The sequence below is a fragment of the Maylandia zebra genome, linkage group LG3 (genome assembly GCF_041146795.1).
Source record: "Maylandia zebra isolate NMK-2024a linkage group LG3, Mzebra_GT3a, whole genome shotgun sequence".
Classification (NCBI taxonomy): Eukaryota; Metazoa; Chordata; class Actinopteri; order Cichliformes; family Cichlidae; genus Maylandia; species Maylandia zebra.
This window is the reverse complement of record NC_135169.1, coordinates 32,899,543-32,913,355: the sequence shown is the minus strand read 5'-3', so window position 1 is coordinate 32,913,355 and position 13,813 is coordinate 32,899,543. Positions and strand designations below refer to the sequence as shown.

The 13,813-nt window shown below is 41.8% G+C and overlaps 1 protein-coding gene across 1 annotated transcript in view; it reads left to right on the top strand.

The window, feature by feature from the left end:
- The first annotated feature begins 9,546 nt into the window (after window positions 1-9,546).
- The window catches only part of tesk1b (testis associated actin remodelling kinase 1b), a 33,979-nt gene continuing 29,712 nt past the window's right edge, over window positions 9,547-13,813 (top strand). The window contains exons 1-2 of the mRNA XM_004574172.5: window positions 9,547-9,810; window positions 10,662-11,231. Coding sequence (XP_004574229.1) covers window positions 11,043-11,231 — 189 coding nt within the window. The 5' untranslated portion in view covers window positions 9,547-9,810; window positions 10,662-11,042. The remainder of the gene's footprint in view (window positions 9,811-10,661; window positions 11,232-13,813) is intronic.

Sequence of the window (13,813 nt, the reverse complement as noted above, 5' to 3'; positions counted from 1 at the left end):
AAGCGGTTGCTTTCAAAACAAAATCATGACCTCATTTTAAAGGGCCAAAATACTCCAGTACTAAAGTCAGTTTTTGGAATTTACTCAGATTCCCATCTTATGCTGCTTAATACAATATTCCACTACTTTCCAAACAGTAAAGAGAAAAATGCATAATATTTCCTTCTGCTTCAGTTAGTGCTTAGTAGTTACTTTCCTGCTTGATCAAATAAGTAGTTTATGTACCTCAAGTACGACTATTCATTGGAGAGTTTTATTAGTCATTCACACTTATTTGGTGATACTTTTTGAAAACAAAACATTCATTTTTAATATATTGTTATAAAACAATATTACAAGTGTTTTCATTTTTTTAAATTCTGCACAGTGCATGTTGTTATTGACTTTTCATCACTTGTACACTGTTATTTCAGTAGAACTGTGATGTAATTATTTAACTGATAGCTTTTTACTACTGACAGTTGTCTGCATATCAGTTTTTACTTCTATTAATATTTTTTTTTAATTACCTTTTTTGTTAAACCATAATGGCGTTATTAACTAACTAGGTTAACCAAATTTTCCAGGAGCTTTTAACTGTACCTCATCATCTGCATCAGCAAACAGCATTATTTTTACTGAGTGCATTACTATGCAAAAAATGCATGAAGTGTGATAGGGTCAGAGTACTTTGAAGCAGTTGTGCGGCGGAGACGTTTTATTTTGAAAATTACTACCGGAACATAAAACAATATATTGTGGTTTACCTGTCAGTGACCTATGCCACCATTCAGGGTAATTAAAGGTAACGTTTAACTATGAGTGTAATGTAAATGTGGTTGCGTAAATTACTTGGTTGTGGCTGTTAAACTAGTGCCTGCAAAACATAGATAGCCTTCTATTTGATGTTTGCTGCCCAGTATCACTTGTTTATATGAGTTATAAGAAAATAACTTGGATTTTGTGAACAAAGTTTCTGATAAAGTATAGATACAGTATGATATCTATACTTAACAAGATGAAAATACAGTATACCAAGTACACTGCATCTTGAACTGTTCTCCATTAGTATTTAGTATCAGTACTGGAAAAGTATCAAATTTCAGGCCAATAAGATGTTTGAGTTAGTATCCAGTATGATTTGAAGGTGGGGCATCCTTTTCTGTTTGTCCTTCTAATCATATTTAAAATGACATAAACTGTTAATCTAAAACACACGTGAGTGTAAAAAGACGTAGAGGCAGGTTTATGAAGTTATTTTAAATTTTGCATGCTCAGAAATCCAGTTTTTGTTTTTGTTGCCTCACGACAATGTTTGGCGATAAGAGCTACTTTTGAGGGTAACTTTGATAACAGTGTGTTTGTATGTAATGATATGTTATTTCATGTATTTGTGCATATTACGTGTGCCAAAGTCAGGGATTAAAAGTGAGACAGTGGGATATTTTTTTACAGTATTTCAGCATTTAGTTAGAAACCGAACCAGCATTAAGGGAGTGACGTTGTTTTTAAGTAGCAGGTAATTTCAAATGCAGCGTTTCTATCAGTTCAGCAAACATCAGCAAACACATAAACAGTTTGTGTGCAGTTTGTCTCACAGTGTGTTGCTAACTAAAGGTCCGGTTGCTGTATTTAACAGGGAGAGAAAAGCAAGAGAGCCAACTTCACTCGGAGATGGAGAAAGATAAGAAAGACAGGACAGGACAGGAGAGGACAACGGGAGGTTAGATTTAAAAGTAAGGAGTGCTCATTTAAAACTTACATGTAAGTCTTCGTGTTTTAAATCAGATATTGGGTCTGTTCAGGCGACATTATGTTTTCTCATATTGTGAAAAATGCTGCAGAACAAACCAAGGTGTTATTTAAAGGCTGCATGAAAACCATCTGCAGGATAGTGCAGGATAAACAGGTTAGTTTGCTGCACAGTGATGGATTTAAAGTAAAGAACAGTGTGTGACTGGTACACAGTGGCTGTTAGGTTAGGTTACATCAAGTGTAGCAGAGCTCCATATGAATTTTAGCCGATTATGCTGAGATTCATTCACCAAATTCCACTTTCATATCAACTTTATACCTTCTAGAAAAAAAGGCGTAAACCGTACAGCGTCAGTGTAGAGGAGGGTGAGGTGTAGAGGATGGAAATCATCCAGGACTACTCCTGAAACATCTGCTGACATCTGGTTGAATTAACTTGTGTAAATCCACAAAGTGCAGCAGGTCAGCTGATCACAGCCTGTACACTAAGAACATCTACTGGAGCTCTCAATGGAAATTATTGTGAGTTATGATTCTTTTCCCCACATTACAACTAATTTTAAGGTTCCCCCACCACCCAAGAAACAACAACAACAACAAAAATGAAGTTAAGCAACCATCAGTCAGCAGCAGAGGGCAGCATTGTTAAACATAACGAAACCTCTTGGCTTAGCAATTGAACATGCAGAGCGCATACCAGCAAGAAAAAAAAATCCTTCTGCAATGCAGGTCAGTGGGTTAGTGGAGAATCCACAGAGTCTGTTTGAGTTTGTGTCTCACTGCACCACCGAAACTGATAAAGAGCCTCGTGTGAAGCTTTGTTTGGATTCAGCTCCACACAGACGTCTTTTATTTTGCTTTATTTCCCTGTTTTGTATTCAAAATAATCAAAATACAGGATAAAATGAATGATGATATGCTTCATTTCAAATGTCTGTAATCTGACTTCACCGCCTCCTTCTACATTACTTCAGACAAACCACTCTGATTATGTTTCATACATGCAGGCTGAATTTTTTTTCTAAAAATCTGGTAGATTTATTGAACAAATTCATATGTTTAGAGATTTAACAGGGCCACGCCTGACAGGGACTAAAAAGAGAGAGCATATTTCTCCTGTGTTGGCTTCCCTTCACCGGCTCCCTGTTAAATCCAGAATTAAAATTAATATCCTGCTCCTCACAGACAAGGTCTTGAATAATTAGGCTTAAAACTTTAGTTTTTGATAAAGCATATAGTTAGGGTTATATCAGGTAACTCGTGGAGGCTTTCCCTGATGCACTTCCTAGTCACTCACTTTTTCTCACTCTCTATGTACTTTTACACACCTCTGTCTCTTTTGTCCTGTCTCCCTCCCCTCACCACCAACCAGTGGCAATATAATCTTCTTCCTGAGCCTGTTTTTGCTGGAGGTTTCTTCCTATTAAAAATGAGTTTTTCCTTCCCACTGTTGCCAAGTGCATCCTCAAAGGGGGTTGTCTGATTGTTGGGGGTTTCTCAGTATTATTGTAGGGCCTACCTTACAATATAAAGCTCCTTGAGGCAACTGTCATTGTGATTTGGCACACAAATGCCACATTAATGCATAAGAACCAGTTTGTACTTTTACTGATGCATCCATATTGATAACCTTTTTATTTAAGTTTTTTTTTTTACATTTTTTTGTAATTTGACATTAATGACATATGTGGAATGAACAACAAACCCCCCTAAATGCACAGCCATGCATCCATCTGCTTATCCGTTTAGGGTCGTGGGAGGCTGGAGTCTGTCCCAGCTGTCACAGGGCGAAGCAGGGTACACCCTGGATATATTGCCAGTCTTTCACAGATTAACATGCACATATATGATTACATTTTTTAAATATTTTAATTCACAGTGATCCTAGCACTGAATAGATGACCTTTGCAACATACATCATATTTCTATTTAAAGATAAACCATAACAGCACCAAATCTTTATGTTAGTTTGTGTGTTTTTTATGTGAATTAAAAGCCTGATATGTGCATCTGCAGTGTGAGGAGGTGTGCAGGTACCATTACGGTGAAAAACATCATATTAGGGTTTGACCCTGTGCATAAAAGGAGCATGTAATCAATCATGTCCACACAATAGGTGCACCACCCTGCTGAGCTATTTATTGATCCTCTTCCACCAGGACAGACCTCCATGGTCATTTGTAAGGAGTTGAGTTCACTATAACTTCTGTTTGCCTAATTTGCATGCTTTAAAACTCTGGAGCTTTTTTGCGTGCAGACTTTGACCTACAGCCAGTTAACCCACATTATAGCTGAGACCCAGTGTGTCGCCTTCAGCGAATAAACAACACTTTCTTTCGGCAGGATGACGTGACGGTCACAGAATAAAGGCATAAATGTTCCTTGACGGGTACACCCAGTCTAAAAAAAACAAAACATAAACGTATCACAATACCAACCGAGTGGAGAAAAACAGACAACCTGATCACCTGTAAGGCGACACCTGAGGCCCAGACACAACTGCTGGGCATGTAGAGACAAGAAGGGAAAACCAGGAGAAACACACAACTGACGGCGCTAATGTCTCTGTGTAAAGCTGCAGGAAAAATGTGGCCCGCAAAGCAATTATAGCTGCATTTAAAGTGTGTATAATTTTCCGGTTGCAGGGAGTGTAGCTTGCGGTCTTCTGTGTTTTAGGAAAAACCTTAAAGGCTTTGTTAGTGCACGCCTTCGGGGTAAAATGATATGGGGTCAGTGAACAACACAAGGAAGCCTTTGGGCGCTTTTCCATCTTCTTTCCTGTGTCTGCCGACATGAGATATCCACCAAATGCACTCTAGCTGCGGCTCATTACTGTGTCTCTCACAGTTTACACACAATGGAAACAACTCAAGCAGCGTCACCTATTACAGCATCCAACCGACAGACGCCAGCTGATAATGTTAAAGCCTCTGCTTCCGGATAAATCAGACAAAGCATCGCCCAGACGTTTAATTTTTCTAATGAGATCACAGACGTCAAATCCAGTCATCCTTCACCGGACAGTAATTTACTTTTCAGTTTGTTTTGAAAGGAGCACTTTGCTCTCATCCACTTTCCAGCACCTCCACTCAGCCCTGGAGACCAATGCAAGCTGATCTGGCTGTCCCTCGGGGTGCCAGAGCAGAGTGTCTGCAACTGTTGTGCCTCTAATGGACAATTTTCATTATTAAAATGACAAGTATTTAAAAGGTTCCCCCACATTCCTCTGCGCAGGGTCGGAAAATCTTCTGGAGATAAAGAGTCACCAATATTAGGGAAAAAAGAAAGATACAAAAATTATTTTCAATTGCATTAAAAATGCAGTGTGTGAAAATGGACAAGTCAAAGTGGTTGACACAGGAAAAAAACACAAACAAAAAAAGAAAAAGGACATTCCACCTCCCCCCCCCACACACACACACACACTGCAATTCAATTCCAGCAGCAGATTAGAATCAAGCACAACAACATTTCCACATTTCTGCATCAACAAGTTCATAAATGCACACTCCACTGATAATGCAATGCACAGTTTACGCTTCATTCAGGGCTTTTACAAAGGTACAGATGCACATCCTGCACATATAAAACATATTCACCCAACAGAGAATCTATATCACCTTTAAAACATTCTGTAAATAAAAGAATCAGTGAAGACGTGGTGGTTGCACAGGATTTGAAACTGAAACTTTCAAAGTAACCTTTTCCTGACTGTGTTGTGTGTTCAGCATCGGTTACCACAGTGATTTAGCCAGGTAGAAAGAGAGTCACTTCTGTGACACAGAAAACTGTCTTTAAGTTCAACCTAACCTGCTAACCCATTAATTTTGCTTCCTAGTACACCCCTCTGGTTAAATAGGCTCAGCCCTACACTGAAAACAAATCCATAGACAATACAGAACGAGGTACTATTTTAAAGTGAATTCACAATAAGTAACCTGCCTTTGTTTATTAAGCCATGGTGTTTTTCTACAGGTCCTGCATTTATAAGGAATTAATATAGAGAAAAACGCAACTGATGTTAATTTTTGGAGTAGATAGTAAATAGAAGAGTGTATTATTTACTGTATATTTTTACATGCATGTGCCATGCGGTGTTTCTTAATGCAGCTCCCCTCACCAGCTGCAGCATCTCTGTTCTCTTATCTAGCTTCACGTTTTCTTCCACAGTAGGAGGAGGGATGGGGGGAGCTGAAGTGGAATGGGCCCAGGGGGAAGGTCCCATTGTGGCAGCCCCTACCTTACCCCCTAACCCCCTCTCACCTCACTGGTCCTCCTTTGGGGACCAGCATGCAAGCACATGAAACAGCTGGTGTGCTCCAAAAAGCAATTATAAAGCCCCGGGCCCCCTGCCTGGCTGACCGGGGCAGGGGATAGTGTGGTCATTAGCACCCCCGGACGAGTTTTAACGAGAGGCCACCACAAGGACGGTTGGAGGGGAGACCCAGCAGGTTCACATCACTTATATCAGGTGGAAATTGGAATTTCAGATGAAGGAGAGGTGTGTGTTTGATCTTTTATTTACACGTTTTTTGAGGGGTAAAACAGGTAGTCCATACAGTTTTTTTTTCTTCAGTTAAAGCATAAATGGCTAAAATAAACAAATAAATAAATGAATATCAAGCCAAGTTTCTCTATGCTGTGGGGATGTTATTCAGTTGGTGAAGCTAAGAAAAGCCTGTGTATCTGAATTAGTCCTTGTTCCTGTTGTGCTCTCTGTGGATTGATTTGTCCCCTGAAGGGAACTGGAAGCTCAGGTGTTGACTGTGCTATTGATTCGCCTCCTACCAAGTGTTGTTAAAACTCTTCAGTGGGGGAGCAGAATGAAAAACCACATGAACCAGCCTCATTAAAATACATGTTTTGGCCCCTTCAGGTGACTGCAGGAAAAATTGAGTGAGAATGATTTTTCAGCCTAACGCTACATGTAACATTTATATAACGATCTAGTAAGATCTAGTGGCTCAGATAACTGTGGTCTGTAGACTGTGCCTCAGACATTTACATACTGATTTGGTTCTTTGATCGAGGTTATTGACAGCAGTCGCCTATCCATTCATCAGGAAGGACACAGTCCACAGATCACTGATTATTTAAATGTCATGCTAGCTCAAAGATGATTAACAGGCTCCAGAGGTCTGGTAAACTTAGAGCAGATCTGCAGACCTTATCAATCCATTTCATCAGGCACACAGAGTATAGCCACTGTGATATCACTCACAGGTTAGTGAAGTCCTGTAGTAAAGCTGTAAGCTTAGCATTTTTGCAGTTAGCCTCCTGGTGTGTTGAAATCAAATATGATGGAAAGACTGGTTCTGCTTTTTAGTGCTTTATGCATTTATATACTTACTCCTCAATGCCCAAGTGCGTTTTTATCTAGCATTCACATACAGCAGATATCTATAGGCTGTAATGTTCATGCGGTTTACATGAACAAGTAAAGCATCTCTGGCACTACCTGCTGTGGTCATTCCTTGTGAATAAGGAAGTAGATGAAAGTAGCTTTTTATGGACTGTGCTTCTTTAAATAAGACTTGAAACTAATGACTGAGACATAAATCCATCATTAAAGTGTTTACTGATGTCACAGAGCAATAGAGCAGGGGGGTCTTCTTCTCATAGAGCCCTCCAGCCAGATGTGTTGCCCCCTGCTGGCCATTACAACAAACAGAAACCTCTGCGTTTACTTCACAATTTAGACCTGGAGGATACATCACTGTTTGCTCTGCACCAAATTGCAGTGCAGTCTGCACCATAGCTGCTGAAACATTTCACCAAAAAACAAAAATGTGAACCTCAGTGGCCCTAAAAGTCGCCATCTTCTTCTCCTTATTCTTCTTCCTCTTTGGGCTGCTATCTGTAGGTTCACCACAGAACCTACAGATAGCAGATTAGGGTGTGTCTCTGTCACACCAACCCTCTGCATGTCATCCTTCTCTATATCCATTAAGCTCCTCTGTAGTCTTCCTCAAAGCATGCCTTCTTCTTCTTCTTTGTGTCGGGTGCCGTGCCTGAAGCAGCCCTTCTCATTCTGGGCTTGTCAAAACATGCAAATGGAAAGTTAGACATTTTAATCCCAGAAAAAAAAAAACATCTGATTGCATAGAAAGTGATAGTTTTATTTTGGTGGAGAACTGCTCAGCAGCGTGATTTGATTGTTGTTTGCTCTTCTCACATGAAATTTATCTGAAGTCCGTGTCAGGACAACAAAAACTAATCAGAGGTTAAAATGGGACACATCAGTCGCTCACGTCACTGGGGAAGGCTCAAGTCTAGTACAACTCAGGGAGGTCAGCGGAGGTCAGAATAATCCCCCATCTCTCTCTCTCACACACACACATGCATGAATGCTTACACATAATCCCCACAGCATGCTCAGTGAAGCCCAGCCTGGACTCACAGCAAATCAACAGTTGTTGTGATGAATAAGTGATCAGCAGGACTGAATAATAAATGACATGTTTTATTATAATGTGACTTCAGTGTTTTATTTTTGTTTCCCCTGCTTTCAGGATAGAGCTCATAAGGAAGAGAGCCACTAGCCTCCAGCTGTATGTGATAACGATGTGTCGCCACCCGAAGTATGTGGCTGTGAGGTGTGAGATGGCTCCACGCCGTATGATGGGCTTTTTTTTAATGCCTCTCTGGCATCCAGAACCTTCAGGTGCCCCCAGGCAGGATTCACAGTTGCCTGTAATGAACATCAAAATAATTTCATGACTGAATCTCATCTTAAAACAGGGACATTTATTTATTCAGCTATTTGTTTTATTTTACATCACCGGGGTTGATTTGGTTTGTACTCAGTTTGACTAAAGTTGTTTGTTTTATTGTATTTAATATTCTGTGCTGATATGAATTAACCTACTCTGTAGGTGAAAAACATGTTTGCAGCTGCATAAACGCACAGAACATTCAATGAGCCATTAAAGGGCTTTTTTTCTATGCACGTGAGCCTCATTATGACGCTACCCTGAGTATTTAAACCAGTGTAAAAATGTTTTAGGACACATTAAACCATAAATGTCTTAACATAAGAGAAAAAACTGTAATTTCAACACCACGTCTCAAGATTTCTATGTAAAGATGTGTAAAATTATAGAAAATGACAGAGAAAATCCTCCTAGCTCATTATGCACCCTGTCTTGTATTTATAAGACATACATGTTTTGTTGATTCACAGAATTTTTTATTTATGTTTATCTGTTACTTAATTCCTTTTTGGTTCAGCGTGAATAGCTATGTGGGAGCAATCAGCAGAAAAGGCTTAAAACTGATGAAAATACAGTTAAATGTCCAAAAATAAAAGCCAATCACATTTTCCAGCCTTTTAGTGGACCTGATTGGAGTCTTTGCTGGGCCAACTGTAGCCCCAGAACCTAATGTTTGACACCCCTGCATTATGTATATATATATATATATATATATATATATATATATATATATATATATATATATATTATAAGGCTGACACGTGTGCAGTAATGGGAGGCAGCGGATGGTTATCGGGGCCCAGCAGCCATGTTTCTCTGCCGCAGGGGTCTCCTGGGTAATTACAAACAGCCCCAGTCAGTGAAAAGCATCCAGACTTTGGATGAGGCAGCTCGTGTTTATTGCCACTGAAATGTCTTGCTGATCTGTTAGAAAGGAATCATAATAAAGATCGTGTCTAATATACAGCTCAGGGTTTCCGCACAAACGGACTCCTCATCTTCTCCAGACACTAAGCGCATGCACGCAGCAGCACGACCTGGGGCACTTCAGGCGCCCCCACAGGTGCATTTTTGCGGTGATCACGTGTGTGCCCGCCCCGCTCAGCAGCCTCCAATAAAGCACGGCAAAAGTCACCGCTCCTCTCCCTTCTGGCAGCCAACACCGCAACGAGGGAGGCACAGATCGGCAGCGGTGACGTGAAACGAAACAAGCACCGAGTCCGTACCCGCGGCTCCAGGAGGCTTAATTGGTAAACTAAAGCTCTCGGTAACCGGACGCCGCTGGTGGTGCTGGCTCGGAGCTCGGCAGAGGACACCGGGCCGTCCGGCGCATGTCGAGGTTGTGTTTTTCAGAGAAGGCCAGGTAAGTCAGACCCTCCTCCTGCTTTGCGGTGAAGCACGTCTCCGCTCTGTTTCAGTGCAGCTTCTTTTTATACGTCAGCGTATTTCTGTTTGAACCATGAGTCTGATGACCATGTGTGCGTGCGTGCGTGCGCTCGTGTCAAACTCAGCTCACCATAATTTAGAATCCGCAGTGAGCAATGCTCCGGGTTTTTGCGGAGCATCAGCACCGGAGGCACACACGCGCTGTCTGAGGATTGCTGAGAAACGAGCCCCCCCACCCTCCTACCCTTTCGGCGTGACCGTGGGACCATTAGAGCTGTAAATGCCGGCTGAATCAGCTGTAAAAAGCGACTGTGTGTGTGCAAAGTGCAAGCAGCGGCAGCCAGGGCTGATATGTCTGCGTTCTGCGATGTTATCAGAGAGCAGGACATGGCAGACTACCCCAGGAATGAGAAAAAGAAAAGATATTTAGACTCCATCGTGGAAATCCATTCTACAGACTTCACGAGTGCACATCATATTTCAATGGGTAATGTAAGAGTCGCAGTTAAACCCAGCCACGCTTTTCCAAAATCGTCTTGTTTTATTTTTGTGACATATACGATGATTCGTCACAGCTGTAATTAAAGTATTGTCCCCCTCAGCACAAGCAGCAGGAGTTTTATTTACAGACTGATCGCATCAGACGCGCACACTTTATGATTTATTGAATTAACGCCCCTGTGCACGCTCCGCTCTCCCTCTTTAGTTTCAATAGGCTGGAGCTCGAGTGAGGCAGGTCTGCGCGCACTGGAAGCCTGGGATTCAATTGGTGGAAGTAGAAAGTGGAGCCCCGTCCTCCTTTCTTTTTCTTTTTTTCCTTTGCTGCAGGAGGAGCAGACTTGGAGGAAATTGAGAGAGACGCCGCTCAGCAGCAGCAGCAGCCTGCGCAGTTTAGAGAGAGAGCACGGCATGAGGGACTTCACCCCCAAACTGCGCACCGACTCTGCAGGATGCACCCCTGCAGCTGTGTAGCTGCTTGAGGACGCACTGAGACGAGCTCGTTCCGGACGTGTGCAAGAATCTGAGGGACTGGGCTTGACTGGTTTCAGACCGCAGCTGCAACATTTGGTTTATCGTTCCTGCTCTCCTGAGAGCCGTGCGCTGTGGCCTTCTAGCGGACATGGGAAATGTAAACAGTAGTCGGGCTGGATTTTAAACTACGCACACGTCCCAAGTCCGCCTCCTCCTCCCGGGCCGTCCGAGACGGAGATGGAGACGGAAAGGATCGTGCATGAGCAGGAGGGAGAGGCTGAGCCGCCCATGCACCACGTCCTTGGAACCAACCGGATTAGACCGTCCTCATACCGGGCCCTGCGCAGCGCCGTGTCTACCCTGGCCCGCCTGGATGACTTCAGCCGCGAGAAGATCGGCGCAGGGTTCTTCTCTGAGGTGTTCAAGGTGAGAAAACGGGGTCTAAACGGGGGGACGGGACAAGTTTTCACTTAACTTCCACGAGCTGATTTTGAGTCTCGTTTGTGACAAGCTCGAAGTTTAACGTGCACATCCTGCTCTGAGTGGAGCCTCTAAACTTTCAGTATTTTAAGACTGCAAATAGATGTACTTCCTGACGCCCCAGAATGAGTTGTTGACTTCCTGTCAAGTTTCTTGATGGTGCTGAATAACTGCTGAGGAAGCTGATGATGCATTTTTTTTTCTTTTTTTTTTTTTGATGGATGGCATCATGGTGTCCACACCTGTTTGCAGTGACCCATTAGTTGGTGAAAGATGGACGCAGTGTTTTGTTTTTGCCTCCCAACCCCGTGTGTAAGGGGATATGGTCAGTGCAGGTAGATCATGTACACCTGTAAGGTGACCCTACTCCTGACTCTGCTTGCACCAGTGGCCTTCATCCCCTTTTGTCACGCTGCCTTTTCAGTTGCGTCGAGCCTAATTCTGAGGTATGCCTCATTAATGATGGCTCTGAGTTGCCAGGGTGTGATGGCGTGAAAGAGATCACTCCAGGAGGAGCTGGCTGCGAAGAACCTTAATGCAGCGTAGCAGGTATAGCTTTAATCTCTCGAGTCTGTTTCATCACGGTTGTCTAGCTGCACCAGGAGCTCCCGGCAAGGTGTTTTAGCAGGTGTTTGTCTTTGTCTGAGGAGATTTTGTCAGCATAATGGTGTCACAACTGTCCACAGCTCAGTTATGAAATGTTACAGGTGTGTAGTTGAATTGGCAGGTGGGTGTGGCGCGACCTAAGACTTTATTAGGCTTGATTCAAAGATTATGAGGATTAGGGGGTTTAATCTAGAGCATACTGGGGCTTTATGGGAGCACTTGTTGTCACTGTTGATAAAGCTGATGTTTTTTTGCTGCAGATTAATGAGCTAATGGTTGCAGCTCTGTATTTATTCGCTGAGCAGCAGTGCAGGTGACTGCAGCAGCATTTGGTATAAATGAACAGTTCAAGCTTCGTTTTTTTTTTTTTTTTTTTTTTTTTTTTAAGAATCTAATAGGATCAAAGTTGGAACAATAATTTAAGTAGGTTTCGTTGTTTAATGAAGGCAAAACGGCCTCATTTCTAATCATTAAGTTGACTACCTGCTCTCTTAAGCGTTCTGATGAAAGGTGTTTGCCGTTTAGTCTGTTTCTTCTTTCATACAGACTTGGAATTAACCGAAGTACTGCTAAAACCTAAACCCCCAAAATTCTCAGGCAGCGCAGTTGTCAAGTTAAACGATCCAGCTGTAGTATTTTATAATGGTGTGTTTTTTCACACCCTACATCACACTCGCATGTGATTCGACAGGCTTTTGCAATAAATCTGCGTCTTTAAATTGAATTTACTGTGCAAAAAATAATCGTTAGACACTATTCACTCTATAGGTGATGAAGGCATTCCTCTGGGGTTATAGCTTCTGTATATTTTTTTTTAATAAACTGTTCAAGTTTTATTTAATTTGGTTTTATGTTGGTAGAAGGAAATGAACTCCGGGTTAGTGCGTTGGACTTTGTTTAACCTTTTAAGTGGTCGTACAAATGTCGGTGTCAGTGAGGTTGCTGGTGGAAATAATTTGGGTGCAGCTCTTATCGTGTGCTCTGCTCGTATACGATCGCCACACTTCTAGCAGCAATGCTTCATAGGCTGTATGTACCAGCCTGGACTAAAGCTTTAGAGTATTCATAGTTGCATTTAAGTTGCAGGTGTGGATTTCCTCCATATCACTCCTGTCACAAGTGTCTGTGTGTGGCTGGTCAGGCTTTCTGTGTGTATGTATAGAAATAGAAACACTTGTATGTTAACCTGCCCTACAGTAAATCACTGCCTGGCTGAAGAATTTCTTAATTATCAGTTGATGTGTTTGACTTCAAAAATCTAAAATATTAGAAAGGGACAATGTGATTTAATTTGGTAAATAGTTTATCAAAGGATTGCGAGCTCTGCTGTTCAATACTGACGTCAGTGCCTATAAAATAAACACTCCTTAAAGGTAAATCTGTCTACAGTAATGACTAGTTCTTGTTAAGAGATTATTTTGAGCTCCTTCATTTTGACTTGCCAAACACCCAGATGAGGTAATGTGTCTGATCTTTGGATCTGTGGTAACTCACAGGTTAACAGCTGGCTGTAAACAGCTCCAGTTGTTTTCAGTGTGATGATCTTGTCTTTAAAAGCATTAGTGGGACTGTAGAGGATGAATTTGGTCCTCCTGCAGATTGTTGCACAACTAAACTCGTGATATGAAATCACATGGAGTGGGTGCATAAGATGCTGAGTACAGTAATTATTTCCATCATCGATCATACTGTTGAACAGGCGTTTGTCAGAAATGGTGGCACATGCTTATTGTGGCAAATCATGAAAATGAAAGGGGTAAAAAACACAAAATGATCAGTTTCATGTAAGGCAAAGAAAAGCAGCAAAGGTTTTCATGTCAAAACGGGACATTATTTCAAATATTTCTAAAAAGTTGGTCTCTACTTCTAACATTTTAAAGGTTAAAAAATTAATTGGCTGGGCTGTGGAGTCTAATGCCGTT